At 41.5% G+C, this 16,291-nt stretch overlaps 1 protein-coding gene and 1 long non-coding RNA gene across 3 annotated transcripts in view; one reads left to right on the top strand and one right to left on the bottom strand.

Moving 5' to 3' along the window:
- The first annotated feature begins 4 nt into the window (after positions 1 to 4).
- Positions 5 to 9,671, top strand: LOC121657293. The gene is made up of 3 exons (XR_006013552.1): positions 5 to 199; positions 317 to 429; positions 7,427 to 9,671. It is a non-coding gene; the product is annotated as an uncharacterized LOC121657293 (long non-coding RNA).
- Positions 8,863 to 16,291, bottom strand: part of HMGCR (3-hydroxy-3-methylglutaryl-CoA reductase) — a 20,449-nt gene continuing 13,020 nt past the window's right edge. For both annotated transcript variants that reach the window (XM_042012773.1, XM_042012772.1), the window contains exons 15-20: positions 15,275 to 15,380; positions 13,848 to 14,018; positions 11,655 to 11,795; positions 11,390 to 11,548; positions 10,948 to 11,102; positions 8,863 to 10,797 (exon numbers count right to left, since the gene is read on the bottom strand). In XM_042012773.1, coding sequence (XP_041868707.1) covers positions 10,743 to 10,797; positions 10,948 to 11,102; positions 11,390 to 11,548; positions 11,655 to 11,795; positions 13,848 to 14,018; positions 15,275 to 15,380 — 787 coding nt within the window. In that variant the 3' untranslated portion in view covers positions 8,863 to 10,742. The remainder of the gene's footprint in view (positions 10,798 to 10,947; positions 11,103 to 11,389; positions 11,549 to 11,654; positions 11,796 to 13,847; positions 14,019 to 15,274; positions 15,381 to 16,291) is intronic.

Here is a 16,291-nt window from a genome sequence, read left to right as displayed (position 1 = left end):
CCTGGGGACGCCCCGCCCCACACGCCCTGGGCGCGTTTCGGAGGCGGAGCACAGGCCCTGGAGGGAGGAAACGCGGCTTTTTCCGCCTGCGGTTGGCGTGGTGGAGAACTTCCTGACATTGAGGGTGGCCCCTGGACCAGGCTGCCCGGGGAGGTTGTGGCGTGTCCCTCTCTGGAGCCATTCCAACCCCCCCCCCCGGGTATGTTCCTGTGTCACCTGCTCTGGGTGACTCTGCCTTGGCAGGGGCGTTGGACTGGATGACCTCCAGAAGTCCCTTGTAACCCTGAGGATTCTGTATTTCTGTCTTTTATTCTAGTTTGCTCAAAGCAAGAAGTCGGGAGGTAACCCATGAAAGGTTGGCTCTGTGGTCATCAAACCCCTACACTATTTATACCTTCTAACAAGCAAAGGCATCAGGATTTGTTGGCTGTAAGTTGTATAACTTTTTTACTAATTAGTACTCAAACCCCTATTTGCTAGTTGTATCTCTTGCTTCTCCGAGAGAGGAGTCATTTTAATCTGCAGGGTTCTTCCCTTCCTTTGAATGAGACAGTGGTCATGGTCATCCACTGCTGGAATTACCTTCCCTCAGCTACTGCCCAGTCCTGCTGACTTCACTTCTGGTGGCTCTCATCCAGAGAGCTCATTCATGTTGGGATTGTTTTCTCTTTTCCCCAAAATAAAGGATGAGCCAAGCATGTGACATCAGCAGTGCAGTTGCTTAGACATAACTGTTCAGCTACAGCAAAGTTCGATTCAAATCTTGAGGAGCTCAAATCTTGAGGGGCCCACATCTCGAGGGGCTCACTAGTAGCCTCACCCCAGTGCAGGGGGCACAGTGGAGGGGAGTGGGAGGCCAGTGGGCAGGACCAGCCATCAGGGGTCATCCTGGCTGCCCCCACAACCCTCCACAGGGAGAAGTGGTACATGCAATTAATTCTGTGTAAAATCTCCATAGGAAATGTTCCAATCTGTCTCTGACAGCAACAGCAAGGGGGCCAAGGCTCTGGGGCGTTGTGGGTTGGGCTTCAGCTCCTGCAGCAGCTGGGGTTAAAAATTGTTATCAGGGATGCAACAGGCATGATCCATTGGTTTGGAAAGGCAGAAATCTCATCTGGGCATGGCAGGGTGCACACCATTTCTAGGCAGAAAACCTCTGTTTTCAAAAAGTAGTGGAAATGCCCAGTATGCATCAGCTGAATTTGCTCCTGTCAATCCCCAAAAGAGAGTTATAAATTTGACCTTTCTTTTAGCACTTTTTTGTGTAACAAACCTTTGTGCCACTCAGACAGTGAACAGTATGTCTGTCTTTCCTTTATCAGTATCTACGCAACAGTGGTGTCCCCTGCCTGCCCCCCCAAAAATTACATGAATACTGGTACAAACCAAAGACCTGCAAATAAGAAATGGCATAATCGTGCTCTCCCAGGGAAGTAATGGTTTGTATCACCCCTGATGTATCAGAGGTAGTTTGGAGTACTGCCAAGCAGGGGTGACCTGAGGGGTGCAGTGCAGTCCATGGGGGGAATATGTGTATTTACATAGGAGGGAACCATGCCCCAGGGATCTGGCACACTGGACACACATTGCACATACTCCCCAGATTGCAGATAAGATGCCTGTGTTGAAATAAAGCAAGAAATTAGTCAACAAAAGGTTTGAGTAATGGTTTAAAAGCCTTCCTAAGCTTCAAGAAGCAAAAAAAGGTTTTCTCTTATATACAGATCAGCTTTAGTTAGTGTGGTCATCATACGGTTTGCATGGAAAACTTGATATTGAGAAAGATACCTAGGAAAAGTAAAAATGAGTGAAAAATCATTTTAGCATTTCAAAAGGGGTAATTTCTGAGGTTCACTTCTCTCTGTGGTGATACAAATTGCCTCTTCTGTCTAGCTGATGTACATGATAGTGTTACTACAAATGCCTAAAAAAACCTAAGAGTATGCAATTTTCTGTCTTGAAGTACAAATTCTTTCAAATTCCACAGCTGAAGCTACCCTGAGTTGTTTTGCTCCACAGTCTGAGAAGCTATGCAATAGTGCAATCCAGAAAATAAATGTTGTCCCAAAGTGGTCATCCCCCTGTAGTTCTGGAAAAAAAGTAGGTGAGCAAATGTGGCTTTGCCCCACAACCACAGCATCTCCAAGTACCCTCACCAGCAGTGTAAAAGACACCATAGTTCTGCAGCTGCTGAGCTGCTTGTCGCTGTGGGCTTGGAAGCTCTGTGGTGCACCTACATACCTTAAAGATATCCTACAGAACCTTTTTCTGCAGCTGTTGAAGATAAGATGCAGCAGACACCGACAACAGATGGTCAGACAGATGGAGGGGGTGAAGAGAAACAGAGAAATGAGGGGTAAACATGTTATTCCCAACCACCTAACTATGTTCTGTTCAACTGCCTTGGAAACCCATCTCACTCACCTGTCTGTGTCAGGGAAATGGGATGCCCATGTGGGACCATGCCGTTATGTCAGCTCTCTGTCACGTGCCAAGTGCTCAGAGCAGAGCTCTGCAGGGAAACCTTAGGTGAAATGAGTGATCCAGCCATGATCACATTGAAATAATACCAGCAGAAGGGAGGGTCAGCTAGATGTAAACAGGATGTAAGGGTTTTTTCTTCCCTTTTACTAAAACTCAGAATTTTTTCTCACTCATGTCACAGGCTTGAGGTCCAAATCCAATTTTGTTACATATATCAATCAAAAATGCTTTCAGATTAAGCATACAGCACTCTACATTCACTTGTGGTAAATTAACAGCAAAAAGTCTTCCACCACACAAATCTCTGTATGAGCTTCTTGAAATTAATGCAAAGAATCACAGAATCATTTAGGCTGGAAAACACCTCAAAGTCATAAAGTTAAACCTATGACTGAACAACACCTTGTCAATTAGACTATGGCAGTGAGTGCTGCATCCATTTTTTCCTTAAACACCTCTGTTGATGATGACTCTACAACCTTTCTGGGCAGCCCATTCCATTGCTTGACAACCCTTCCAGTGAAGAAATTCTTCCAATGTCCACCCTGAATCTCCCCAGGTGCAGCTTGAGGCCATTTCCTCTTTTCCTGTCAGTTGTCACCAGTGGGAAGAGACCAGTCTGTTGCTTTGTACAAACTCCTTTCAGGCGATTATAGAGAGTGATAAGGTCTCTCCTGACCCTGTGGACTAACTTCAAAGCACTTATTTAAGATGCAAGTGGTTAATAAATTCAAACCTGAATTTCACTTGGGGTCTCATGGGACTAATAGCTCATACAGCATGAGTAAGTACATTTTAAAGGGGCTCACAAACTTCTTTCAACTTCTTTCCCCAGGAATTAAAAGGGCAAAAGCTCCTGAAACGTCAGTGTTTTTAACTTGCTCTGCTTTGGCAGACTTGCAACTTTCAAAAAGTCCCATTTGTCAATGACATTTTCTGGGGTTTAGAGGGCAGGCATGGTGTTCCGGTTTGGCCAAATTTAGAAATATATCCTCTGAGAGAAGGCACAGCCACCCCTCCCCACACCAGCTTTGGGAAAAATAAATTTTCCTCGAAGGAAAGTGAAGGAGAAAAAACTATTTATTTACCAAACACATGGAAAAAGGATAATAATGCTAAATAATAAAATCTGCACTGTGGAGAATAAAACCTGGGAAAGTGTTCAAGTCCTCCCTTTGGTCTCCTCGGAGCTGGGGCTTGGCCCAGGGCCAGGCCCTCTGTGCCTGGTGGAAAGTCCTCCCGATGTGCTCTGAGGTTGAAAGCAGTCCAGTAGAAAAGGGAGAAAATCCGGAATTCCAGAGAAGGAAAAGCAAAGTCCAACTCTCAGTCTCTCTCCGGAGAACGAGAAACTGAAACAACTGGCCAAAAGCTGACTGGAAAGCAGCAAGCCGGGTGCTTCCTTGCTCCCTTGCCGCAGCTGGGGGGGAAAAAGTCACTATCTCTACTTGACCTTGAACAAGCCGCAAACTGCTTTGAAAAAGTTTTGCTCAGTTTTTCCTTCCCCCTCTCAGGCTCAGTTTAGAGGCACAGAAAAGCACAAAAATTAATTTCTGGGCATAAGCAGCAATATGGGATACACATCATAAGGTCACCCCAAGACACATGGTAAAGTACCTTAATTAGTATATGAAGTCATTACTTTGTATTCCACTCTTTGCTAGCCTTTTGGAAGAGGAGAATTTTTACTGAATGAAATAACTAGAATTATGGTGGGATAGCCTTGGCGAAGAGTGACGTGCTCACCACGTATTCAGCTTAGAGAGAGAAATAGAATGAGAAAGCTCATGGGTCAAGAGAAAGACAGGAAGATTGCTGCCTGGTTTTTGTCATGGCAGAACATTCTTGCCACGTGGAAAATCAGATTGTTGCTGGTTTAAAATGATGGGAAATTAATGGGAGACAGAAGGACAAACACTAGCACAGCTTTCTTGCCCCTTTTCCCGAGCTCAGCTTCATTCCTTCCCTGTAGGCTACTCTACCTAGAATCGTAAAATCATTAAGGTTGGAAAAGACCTCAAACCTCATCAAGTCCAGTGGTTAACCTAACACTTCCAGGTCCACCGCTGAACCACGTTCCTGGTGCCACATCTGCACCTTCTGTAACATTTCTGGGGTCAGTGACACCACCACTTGCCGGGGCAGTCTGTTTCAGTGCTTGTCTTCCCTTTCAGTGAAGAACTTTTTCCTCATATCCAGTGTAGCCCTTCCCTGCTGCAAGTAGAGACCATTTCCCCTTCTCCTTGTGCTTGTTACCTGGGAGAAAAGAGCAGCCCCACCTGGCTGCAGCCTCCTTTCAGGCAGCTGTAGAGAGTGAGAAGGTCCCCCCTGAGCATCCTTTACTCCAGACTAGACACCCTCAGCTGCTCCTCACAGGACTTGGGCTCCAGACCCTTCATCAGCACTGTTGCTCTTTTCTGAACTCACTCCCGTACCTCAATGTCTTTCTTGTAGTGGGGGACAATTACTCCTCTCAGTTATGTAATGGGCAATTTATATAATGAATTCTTTACATAACTTTGAAAAGTTGTTGAGAGAATTTCAAGGTTGGAATTACTCATTAAGTGATCTTCTGTGTTAACAGGTAACTCAGGGGCTGCGTTTTATGTCAATAGTTGAGGAACCATCATAAATAAAGGGACTATATTAAGTTACAATGCAGACAGAGAAAACCATAATATACATCAGGTAATTGATGATTTATTATCAGCCTCAGTAATGCGCATTATAATATATTCCTCCCCACCTCACAAAACAGGAACAGTTTCCAAGTGAGATATTTCAGTGAGCTGGCCAGCCTGGTGGCTTCCAGACTTGGCCCTGTTCCTAAGCTTGTATCACCAAAGCAAAAACTAAAGTTGCGTGTGGATTTCTATGCTATGTGCCTGTGTTACCTGGATTTTAAATGCAAAATGTAGGGTGCATTGTTAAATATTAAAAGAAACTGCTGTGAGGAATTTATTTGGAATTTTCAACTCTTCAGACTTACTTACTCAGGAACAATTTTCATATGGGAAAACCAAGATTATCCTGCAAAAAATACAATTCTGTTTATCCAGAAACTCTGCCAAAAGTGGTATCACTCTGTGCACCTGATAACCTACCCATTTTTTTCAATAATGAAGCATATTTTAGAGCCAGTATTCCCAAAAGTTGAACTAATTTTAACTTCTAGTGTTGTTAAACCAGACCTGCTCACACAGAGCTATGCCAGCTCTCACATAGAAAAGATGGGGAGTGAGATGGGCTGCTCTGTGTACCATTACAGTTGTACGTGGCTTGCTTCAAGCACCTTTTTAAAAACGTTTTTACCCTTGGCTGCATCGTTATACTTGTGCATAAACCCATGCATTGGGTGGGTGTGGGCTGTGGGTAAAACTGGTGGGGCACTCAGTGCTAGGCAAAAGAAAGTAGCAACACTGCCCAGTTGTTTTGAGAGTGAGGGAATGTTTTTAGGGCAGCTTTATGCAGTGACTGCTTCCATGGAAGACCACGTGTCTGAGAATGTGGATTGAGGGTAACGCAGCCTATGGCATACACATACTGTAGTATTGTCCTCCATTTGCTTTTGGAGCCCAGCGGCCCATTAAGGGGAGGTAGAAGGCAATGTGGCAAACTGTGTTGTGGTACCGGGTGCAGAGCTAGAAGCTACAGATCTGTGTGTCTTGTCTTGTGCTGTGCATGATAGACTTGCCTAATTGTGGTCCTTCGCTCAACGGTCCTACATGAGATTCGTAACTGGCATCATTTTATGGCATGGTTAAATTCATCCTGGTGTTGCAGCCTGTGCAAATGGACTGACCTTGTAGAATTCTTCTCCAGAAGAATCAAGTGGGTAAGGGAGAAATTACTTCTTGTGAGGATGCCGAGATGCTGGAACAGGGAAGTTATGATTGGAAGTGTTCAAGGCCAGGTTGGATGGGGCTCTGAGCAACCTGATCTCATGTTTCTAGTAGTGGATAAAGAAAGAGGTAATTTTTTCCATTCTGCTACTGCTGCCTGGTATGAGCTGGAGATTAATCACTACAAGGAGGAGAAAGGAAACAGGGCTGGCTCCTGTTGACACCCAGGTTGTGTCTGGTGTATTATGTCTATGGGAAAGGCCTCCAGGATACAGGGAGAGGAAGAGAATTGCATCATGTCTGTTTCAATGTGTGCCATCAGGCCACATAACAGGAAGGAAGAACCCTGAAAACATAACAGGTCCACCAGGTCGATGCCTTTTTAGCCTGTGGACTTGGCAGTGTTAGGTTTAGAGTTGGACTCGATTCTAAAGGTCTGTTCCAATCTAAATGATTCCGTGATTCTCTGGTCTAGTGAAGGTGTGCCTGCCCACAGTTTGGGGGTTGAAAATTAATGCTTTCTTTAAAGTCCCTTCCAACCCAAACCATTCTGTGATTCTAAGAGCTGGTCTTTACTTGGCTGTTGTGGATCTCAGTTGTTGTGGATACTGGTGCCAAGATCTAGATTTTCTATTTTTGTACTGGCTGTGGCTGTCTCCATAGCAGCCTGTATGAGGCTGTGTTCTGGATTTGTGACTAAGGGCATTGGTTACACAGCAGCATTGTGGCTGTTGCTGAGCAGGGTTTGCCAGCATGAAGGTTTTCTTTTTGTGCATCTTTCTCTCCTGCATTTGCTGCCAGTGAGTGGGCTGGAGGTGAGTGAGAGGCTCTGAGGGAATGCAGGGAGTCATGTCTGATCACAACTGACCACAGCGATATTCCATACCAGATGGCATTGTGCCCAGCACCAAAAGCTCCGAGAAAAAGATGAGGAAAGGGGAACATTTGTGGCTGTGGCACTTGTCTTCTCAAGTAACTGTTAGTGGGCTGAGGCTCTGCCTGCTGATGGGGAATCGTGAATAAATTGTTTTGCTTTCCGTATGTAGCTTCACTTTACCTTTTAAGCAGTCTCAATCTATGTCTTCTCACTTTTGCCTTTACAGTTTCTCTTTCCTGCCCTGCTGGAGTGGGGGCAGAAAACAAGGTCAACCCACCCTGTTCTTCTAGAAGGCCTAAGTCCTAGTGGGAATGGACTGGGAACACCTGTGAAAGCTGGGGCCAAAGCTCCTGGAGTCCCCTAAGAGCAGACTGAAGTTAAACCAGAGGTGAAGATAGGATGCTAAGTAATTTTGCATTGTGTAACAGATTGCTAAAGCCCTGGAGCACTGAGATGAGGTTAACTTTGGAGGCAGGCCTCCCCCTTCCCACAGGCTGGTAAGCAGGGTGAGCCTGGGGCCAGCAGTCATCCCGGGGCAGGAGGAGAAGGTACAGAATTGTCAGTGCTAGGGGTGTCACTGGATGCACAGCAGTGTCATTGCTCTGCATGCAAGGCAAGGTGGACCTGAGAGGCCTGCCCTGAGGCAACAGAGAGGATCCCAAACCATCATCTTGTTTCAGCAGGTGTCATTGTGCAATGTGAACCTTCCCTAACCAAAGCCATAGGGAGAAAGAGGATACAACCTTGAATATGGTAAGCCATGCCCTAAGAGAAACAGAGAGGATCATGTATCTGAAAAGCACTCCGAGTAGTAGCCAGAGCTCTCACTGCACCCAAAAAGTGGTCTCCCAGCTGTGCTCTTTTTCAGGAATCAGAGTGCCTGCCTAGGAATGCCTGTGCTGGAGCCTGGCAGAGCCTGGCAGAGCCACATCCCCCCAGATAAGCACCTGCTATACCAGGCTTCCGGTATCACAGCTGTGCACGGACTGGTGGTGTGCGTCCCTGTGCCGGAGCTGCTCCCTCCGTCAGGAAGGTTCAGTAACACTCAGTTCACTGACAGGGCCTTACAGCAGCTGGGGAAATCAAAGTGGGCAACGACTGTGTGGTTAGAGGCAGCTGGGGCTGAAGTGCTTGCAAGAGTCACAGCGCTGAAACTTCCACCCCAGGCAGCAGAAGGGAGCTGGTGTGTTACAGGGTAAAGTAGATTCAGGACAAAGAGGAGAAATGAGGTAAAGAGAGAAGCAAGATGGTACCAGAGTCAAACTCACTATTTTTACTGGGGTTTTTTTTCCCTAGGGTTTTAAAATATTTGGAAAGCCATTATCAATAGTAAAAGTACAGCACTGAAGTCATGGCATCTCTAGAAATTAGATTCTAGACAGGTGGTTTGATTTTGCCAAACAGGCCCCAGCAGAAGGTATCTCCAACGTTGCAGTGAGTTAGTTCTCCCCCGTGGGCAAACTGCCTAATTAAGCTTTGAGGAGAATAAATGAGTGCCAACAGGCTTCTGCAAACAAGGGGAGAAGTTCCGGTGTCACAGCCCCACTGTGTTTAGCACTGCTTGCCAGTGTGTCTCTTCATTAACTCTCTTAGTTTAGACTCTCTACAAATGTAAGTCACTAAGTCATGAAGTAAGCTTAAAATACCACAATTATGCCAATGTGTTTTCCATGGTTTTACTGAAACTGAGAAAGTAGTTCTGTACCAAAATGTACACAGTTTAGTAATAATACAAAAAGGTAATTCTGCCAGACAGAATGTCAGTAAAATCCACCAAAATGAACACTGAACCACCATTTATTGCCCGACCAGTGTTACTTTAAATAAATCATTGAATGAACATAAAAACAAAGTAATTCCAAGTTTTCTTAAATAAAAATAGTAGTGATCAGCAACAATACTGCAGGAAGATAAACATTCATGGCATTTACTATTTACATGCCATTATAACATATCTAGCATGTAGTATGTCTTCATGCTTGCACATTACATTTATGAGCTCATTACAATGGATATTAATGCGTAGATGTACTACAAAGCAACCCACCATGATGTATATCAAATCTGCACATTAGAAGAGCACCTCTACTAGTCACCCCTTCAGGAATGATGGTGCAGGAATACCAGCCCAATCCAGATTCCCCCCACAAAAGTCAAACAAGAAAAGCCCAAACCAACCAATCAAAAAAATCATCAAGCATATTAATAATCTTCATCCTGTGATTAACTAGGCAGGGCTATGCCTTTAGCAGTATTCCCAAAGGTGAATCAAACCAGAATAAACCTGGGTTTTCTTTATTACAGTAACAACACCTGAGACTGCTTCACTGGTCCAAGTACAGTATTTTATTACAAAAACTGCTTCTTACATTAACATGTCATTTCATTGAATCCCCTTAATTAGTACTTTTCATTGACAAAAAAGGTAAGATTTCTTCTTAAAATAAATACTCCCCCCCCCCAAAACAAAAGTTTAAAAGGAAATGAAAAGAAGAAAATCCCCTTTTTTTTTTTCAAGAACGGTGTGGTTTTCTGGCTTCATTGTATCTCAGCTTAAGCGGTGGACAAGCACCTATTCTTGGAGAATAAGTGTCAAACACCTTACAAAAAAATCCCCAACATAAGGTACACAATGTGTATGTAGATTCCTTAAGAGACTTCTTTTTAAGTAAGTGTAAACATCTCTTCTTGACTCTTGTTTGTTTGAATGCACTCCTATAAAATAAAATTTGAGAAACTACATTTACTTAAACACCTGTCTGACACGTAACTGTTTTTGAAGTTACCATTTCATTTTTTCTACAAAGTAACAAAACAGTTGAAGATACTGTTCTTCCCTACTTCAGTACAGATTATATTTAACAGTTCAGAACTTTACAGATCACAAATTTTACATAAAGGAACAACCTAAATTTTGGAGTTCAACACTGAACACTGCTTAGCTGAAGCAGCAGCAAATTACGTACTATATATAGACAGATTTCTATTAAACTAATAAAATTCAATTAAACTGTTTGATAGCCTAAGACCTGTTTACATGTGAACAAATTAAAACTGGGAGTTTATAGAAAGTGATTAGGCTTGCCATCACTTTAAAAAAGATGCTTGTCTAACCAGAAAATAGAGATGGCAAGGACCAGTGCATTCAAGCCAAGCTTACACCAACTTCTTTTGTTTTGTTACTTCAAACATACAAAGTACATTACATTACTTTTCAGTTTAGTAGTTACCAGGACCTTGTTAGGCAAAATAATCTCGACTTGTAAAAACATAAGACTGACTCTTTAGAAAATGATGTGTAAGAGTAAGAATTCAAAAGCCATGTTCAAGACATCTGATAGGACTTCTTTCACAGTCATCTCTAACCATTGAAGAAGGTCAAGTATTACTAGTCTCAAGTCTTGATCTCTTAGTTTCTCTTACACAGACATCATTGAGTTGGAGGCAATCTTTATTCTAGACTTCATAGATTTTGGTTTTTTTTCCTTGTGCACCTGGGTCAGTTACTAGAACAATTCTTCATTTCAAAGCCGTTTTAGTATTCAAGCTGCCTTTTTAGTGCAGGTTCCTTGAAGATCCTGTAGATTTATTTTTGACCTAATCAAACAGCAAGATAACTACATTAGACAGTTAAAATGTTACACTGGTCTTATGTATTGCAATTAATCACATAATTATTATTGACTCTCATGTACTTGTAAGAGGATCAAAACAGCAGAGAAATACACAAATTTTTCCATTTTTTACCTGTTGTGGATCATGTGGCTTTTGACTAGATGCCCTGCTGCAAGAGCAGCCATTAGTGATAATTCCCCTGCCATCACTGTAGCACAGACAATTTTAGCAAGCTGACGGGCATTTTCACCAGGGTTATCTTGGCTTGCACCTTGAACCCCTAACATCTGGAGAAAAATACAAGGCAGTATTATGCTATGAAATATAAATCAATTCTTGATATATTTAGTATTAAAGTAAGTCTTTCCAAATTATATCCAATGAGTGAGTCTCTTTAATACTGTAAATGTCTTAAGCTTTAGAAACTGGATATATGAAAACCATTCATTACACATTTCTAACATTTTCATGTAAAATACACCAAGTTTCAAGCAGCCCCATTCCCACAATATTGCTTGCACACCACATGAAAGCAACCTTTGATTAAGAAGGTAAGTAGCTTTCAGAACTATACCTGCAAACAGGCCTGCTGTGGGAGCAAGTTAGTGCCTCCCCCAACAGTCCCTATTTCTATAGAAGGCATCGTGCAGCTGATGTACAGGTCTTCGTTGGTGGAACCAGTTCTCTCCATCAAAGTGATGCAATTGGAGCTGCCCACGTTCTGCGCAGCATCCTTCAGGTGAAGGAGGAGAAACAAAACAACAATCCAGACACTTAATCAGTGTTTGATTAAGATTACTGAACTGAAGAAAATCTGAATTGGTGTAAAACAAACCTACCTGACCACAGGCAATGTAGATTGCTGTCACAATGTTTGCTGCGTGTGCATTGTAGCCACCTATGCTACCAGCCATCGCAGAACCCACCAAATTTTTGTTTATATTGACTTCAACTAGATCTTCCGTAGTTGTTTTCAGCACCTGGACAAGGTGATAGACACATTTTTACTATCCCTCTCCTCAGGCAGGAGTAGAAATACTCTATTTATGGTTATTTATGGCCCTCACCCCTTGTTTGCTTCTACATGGAATTTGACTCAATCATTGTCCTAGATACCTTTTATTTTTCTTCCAAAGGAGACTTTCAAACGTAGGATGTCCAAGTAACAATGGAAAAGTCAGTGCAAAGGGTTTGTACTTGTACAGGCCTTTGAGAAAAGCTCACAGCTGCATACCTCATTTCAAAGTCTTCCTTATATTTGGAATGGAACAAGCAAAATCATCTTGGCAGAAATATCCCATTAATTTGGGATATGCCTGACACGATTGTAATGTTCCTGTCAACCTGTTCCAGACACTAAACTCTTCCCAAATTTGTTTGCATACAAATATGGAGCCAAACTGAAAAGTTCCAACACAAGCCACTATGCTATGTAGGTAAATAAACACTATGCACAGTAATATAAAATTAAGTGGCACATTTATACTATACTGACTGTATTTTGAAACTTTCAAGAGATTTATACTGAATTTAATATAAAAATGATCAAAGATGGTCAAAAGAGATAGTATTGTTGAGCAAAATTTAGGGTATTCCTGCATAGCAGGAACAGTTATCATTTACGGAACTCTACACCAAGTCTGCAACATTGACAAAAATGGAACATTTATGTACTAAGAGTTCAGTATAAGTAAATGTAGTGACACACAGGACTGGGGTTTGAGGAAAACCTTCCCAAATTTACCTACAAATGATCAATGTCCATTATAAAAGGACTACCTCCCCATTACTACTCTGGAATGAAATCCAGAGGTTGTAATAGATACTGCCAGTGACTCAGCTATAAAATGCCAACAATTTGAAAAACAGTTAACTACCCCAGAAGACATAAACTATGTCAATGTATAAATCCATTCTGCACATACAGTTTGAATCCTGTGTCCAACTCTGTACCCAGAATTTTAGAAATGTTAGAACTGTAAAAGATGCAGAGATAAGGATGTGCAAAGACATGCTAGAAGCCTGATTACTCATTCCTGATAGAGAAACTAGTACTTTTCAATCTGAAAAAGAGAATAGCTGAGAATGTGGAAGGGCTATGTCACAGCTGTAAAATCTTAGAGCAGTAGAGTGAAGATACAAGCCTTAAGTATCTGACCCAGTACAAAACTGGGGCATCATCAAACAGAATCAACAAGAAAGTAGTTCTCACGCAAGGTGGAGCTGGACTGTGGAATTCTGCCCAGAATACTAGTCCTAGAAGTTTACATAGTTTTCCAAAAGGGACTGGACAAATCACAAGGGGAAAGCAAACAAAAAAAACCCCTATCAAATATGCAAACACCCAGCCATAAGATCTCAAACAAGTGTTACAATGTAGTGAACTCCTCCCTGGATATTGTCTCTCATGGCCAGTGCTGGCAACCAGGTAACAGGCAATGGATTTTGTCTGACACACAGAGGCCATCTTCTGAACTCAGGTGGAGGAAAAACTAAGATCCTGTTATCACGGAGGACAAGCTGGCCAGAGAATACAACTGGCATTGCTTATAAAGGTTACCCTTCGTCATGCAAGATGCCAAGACAGCTTTAAATTAATGTAAACCACCTGAATATCTGTTTTCATGGTAGTAGGAAGCATATAAAAACCTGAAGAGAAAGCCAGGTGCATGTGAGACAAAAAAATGAGTGAAAGGGTTAAAAAAAGACTGGGTTTAATGACAGGCAGAACACCACATGTAAACATCTGTCAAAATGTGACGTAATTTTTCAAAGGTCAACCATGAAAATCCTGATGCCTTCGACTAGATATGCATCATTAAACACATACACATTATTTCACACCAGACACAATGAAAAAGAAAGTATCTACTGACTCAGGAAAAATAGCTTATCCTACAGAAGTACCTGAAAAGACATGTAAGAACTATCCTTACCTGGAAAACAACTTTCAGTTGATATGTAATGATGTAAAGTGAGCATCAGTTTTGCAAAATGTACGCATTTTTATAAACAAGAGAGCAGACACTTACTTCTCTAACAACCTTAGCTGGAATGACTGCTTCACAGACAACAGACTTCCCTCTTCCTTCTATCCAGTTTATAGCAGCAGGTTTTTTGTCTGTACAGTAGTTACCACTGATAGCTATAACCTGAAGGTCAGGAAACTCTTCATTCAGCCTTGCCAGTGCTTTTTCGGTACCCTGTTAGAGAGAAACACGTAATAGGCTACGTTTATCGTTATGGGTGTAAAACAAGCTACTCATGGACAGGGGAACAGTACTCTAATCAGATAATTATTACTGTATCCCACAGCTGTAGGGAGGAGAGGGGAGAGAGATCCAGCAGGCAGGAATTCTGCAGCAAGACTGATTTATTTAATTATTTTACAAACTCTTTGATAGACATTTTTTTTCATAGTCCAATTGGACAAAGGATCAGCCACCCATTGGGGGTGATTGGCTAAAATCCTAAAACATCCATTGTCAGAATATTTTCCTACTGTACTATAAACAAAGGTCAGCAAGGTCGCAGGTGTTCATAGTTTGTAGAACTCTGCAAATATCTTCTGTGAGAGAGAAAAGTATCCCACGGACTTAGAAAGAAGCAGGAAAATGTCTTGCTAGCAGCATTAATCAGGTACAGTGGAAGAAAAGAACACCATTTCATGAAGAAACAAGAAACAGGAGGGAAAAAACCCAAACAATTACGACTGTCTTTTTTCTAACCACTTTGGGAATTATACTGGGGAATAAATGATTTTCCCAATACATACAGACTCCCTGGATCCACTCTAGGTGCATGGACATATGGTTACCAAACTGAAGATACAACATGAACCAAGTGAAACATTACAGGCATGAAATGAGTTAATTTCAAATGTAGTGCAAAGAGCTTCTCTACACCAGGAAATCAGACTAGAAAATCTGCTATATTAGGACTCATCTATGATTGGATCCACTTATATAATGGTTTTGACTGCCTATAAAAAGTTTAAGACTATTCATTTCATATAGCCTAAGGCATCCCAGTAATCTAAGGATTATGTCTTCCACATATTTGCATAAAAACAAACAAACAAAACTAGAGAACACCTTTTTGCTGCCACTCCTAATCCTTTATTTACTAGGAAGTGATAAACACAGTAAGAGAATAATTACGGCTGGATAAAATCTTTTGCTCCAAGCAACAGAGCAACCAACTTAGTTTCTCCTATTATCAAAAATACTTTCTTTAAATAATTATTAAAAAATTAAAATAAAAAATTACTTTTTTCTTTCATCATTCTCTGCCTATTCTAGTCTATACTTGACAAAATCAAACATTTTTATTATTTTGTGCAAAGAGCACTGTGTCTTATCTGTCTTTCAGATGTCAAGTAGTCACAGGTTATTAGGCTACCTTTATTTTTAAAAGGAATACACATTTTAAAAAAATACTTAAGGGGACTGGTCCTTACTTTTGAAATCATATTCATTCCCATTGCATCCCCTGTTCCAGACTGAAAACGGATATAAAGGTTACGACCAGCCAAACTGATGAGAAGTTTTTGTAGGCGGGCAAACCTGCAAGAAAATTTAACTATTACTTACAATCCTCAAGGGAAGATTAGTTTTAAGTGGCAAAATGACAGTAAATCTTTGCAAATTGTGCTGCTAAATACAGAAGCACACATTCCTTCAGGAATCCTTTGGAAAAGACCTGTAAGACAAGTCCAGTCTTTGACAGACAACCATCTTTTCAAAAGCACCACAGCACCAAGTGCAATACCTAGTCATTACTTGAACACTTCCAGGGATGGTGTTTTCTTGAATAAGTACCTTAAAAATATTCACTGTAAAACTGTTCACTGCCTTTTTATGTTTTCTGGACTTCAAGAAATAAAATATCCTGAACTGCTAACATCAACTTTATTCATTTGTATTCCTTAAAACATCTCACTACCAGATATAAAGTAACAACGAGGCCTTTGGAAATTCTGATGTCAGTTTTACAGCAAGGCAAAAAGCATGCTATCTTCAACAGTGCAAGCTGCACAGGTTGCTCAAAACGCAGAAAATACAGCATTTAAAAAGCAGCATGAGCTGATTCTGGCCAAAATACAGATGTATCTTTGGCTGACACTTGTTAAGAAACGCAACAAGTAAGGAAATCTCTCTCTGAATCTTCCTACAGTAAGAAGGTAATCATAAGCCTTAGAAAAAATTCTAAGCCTCGAAACAGACTTATTCTTAGCACTGTTTTACATTTTTTAGCATTTCAGCTCTAGCATTAGTTTATCTTGTACTTTCTGAAACCTCACAGATTAAGTATTAATATTATCATCTGAAAGGTCAAAGACCAAACTTCGAGGGTTTTTTTCTGCATAGTAACTACAGTTACAGTTACTTTGCCTAGTAAAAATCAAAATAAGCTTAGGATTTTTTAAAAATGCTTAGACAAACTAATATTCTATTAATTATTACACAATGTGTAT

Source organism: Corvus kubaryi, unplaced genomic scaffold (assembly GCF_017639235.1).
Source record: "Corvus kubaryi isolate FWS band 111438036 unplaced genomic scaffold, C.kubaryi_AGA036_p1.0 split1-37296, whole genome shotgun sequence".
NCBI classification, from domain to species: Eukaryota; Metazoa; Chordata; class Aves; order Passeriformes; family Corvidae; genus Corvus; species Corvus kubaryi.
This window is presented reverse-complemented; position numbering and strand designations above follow the sequence as displayed.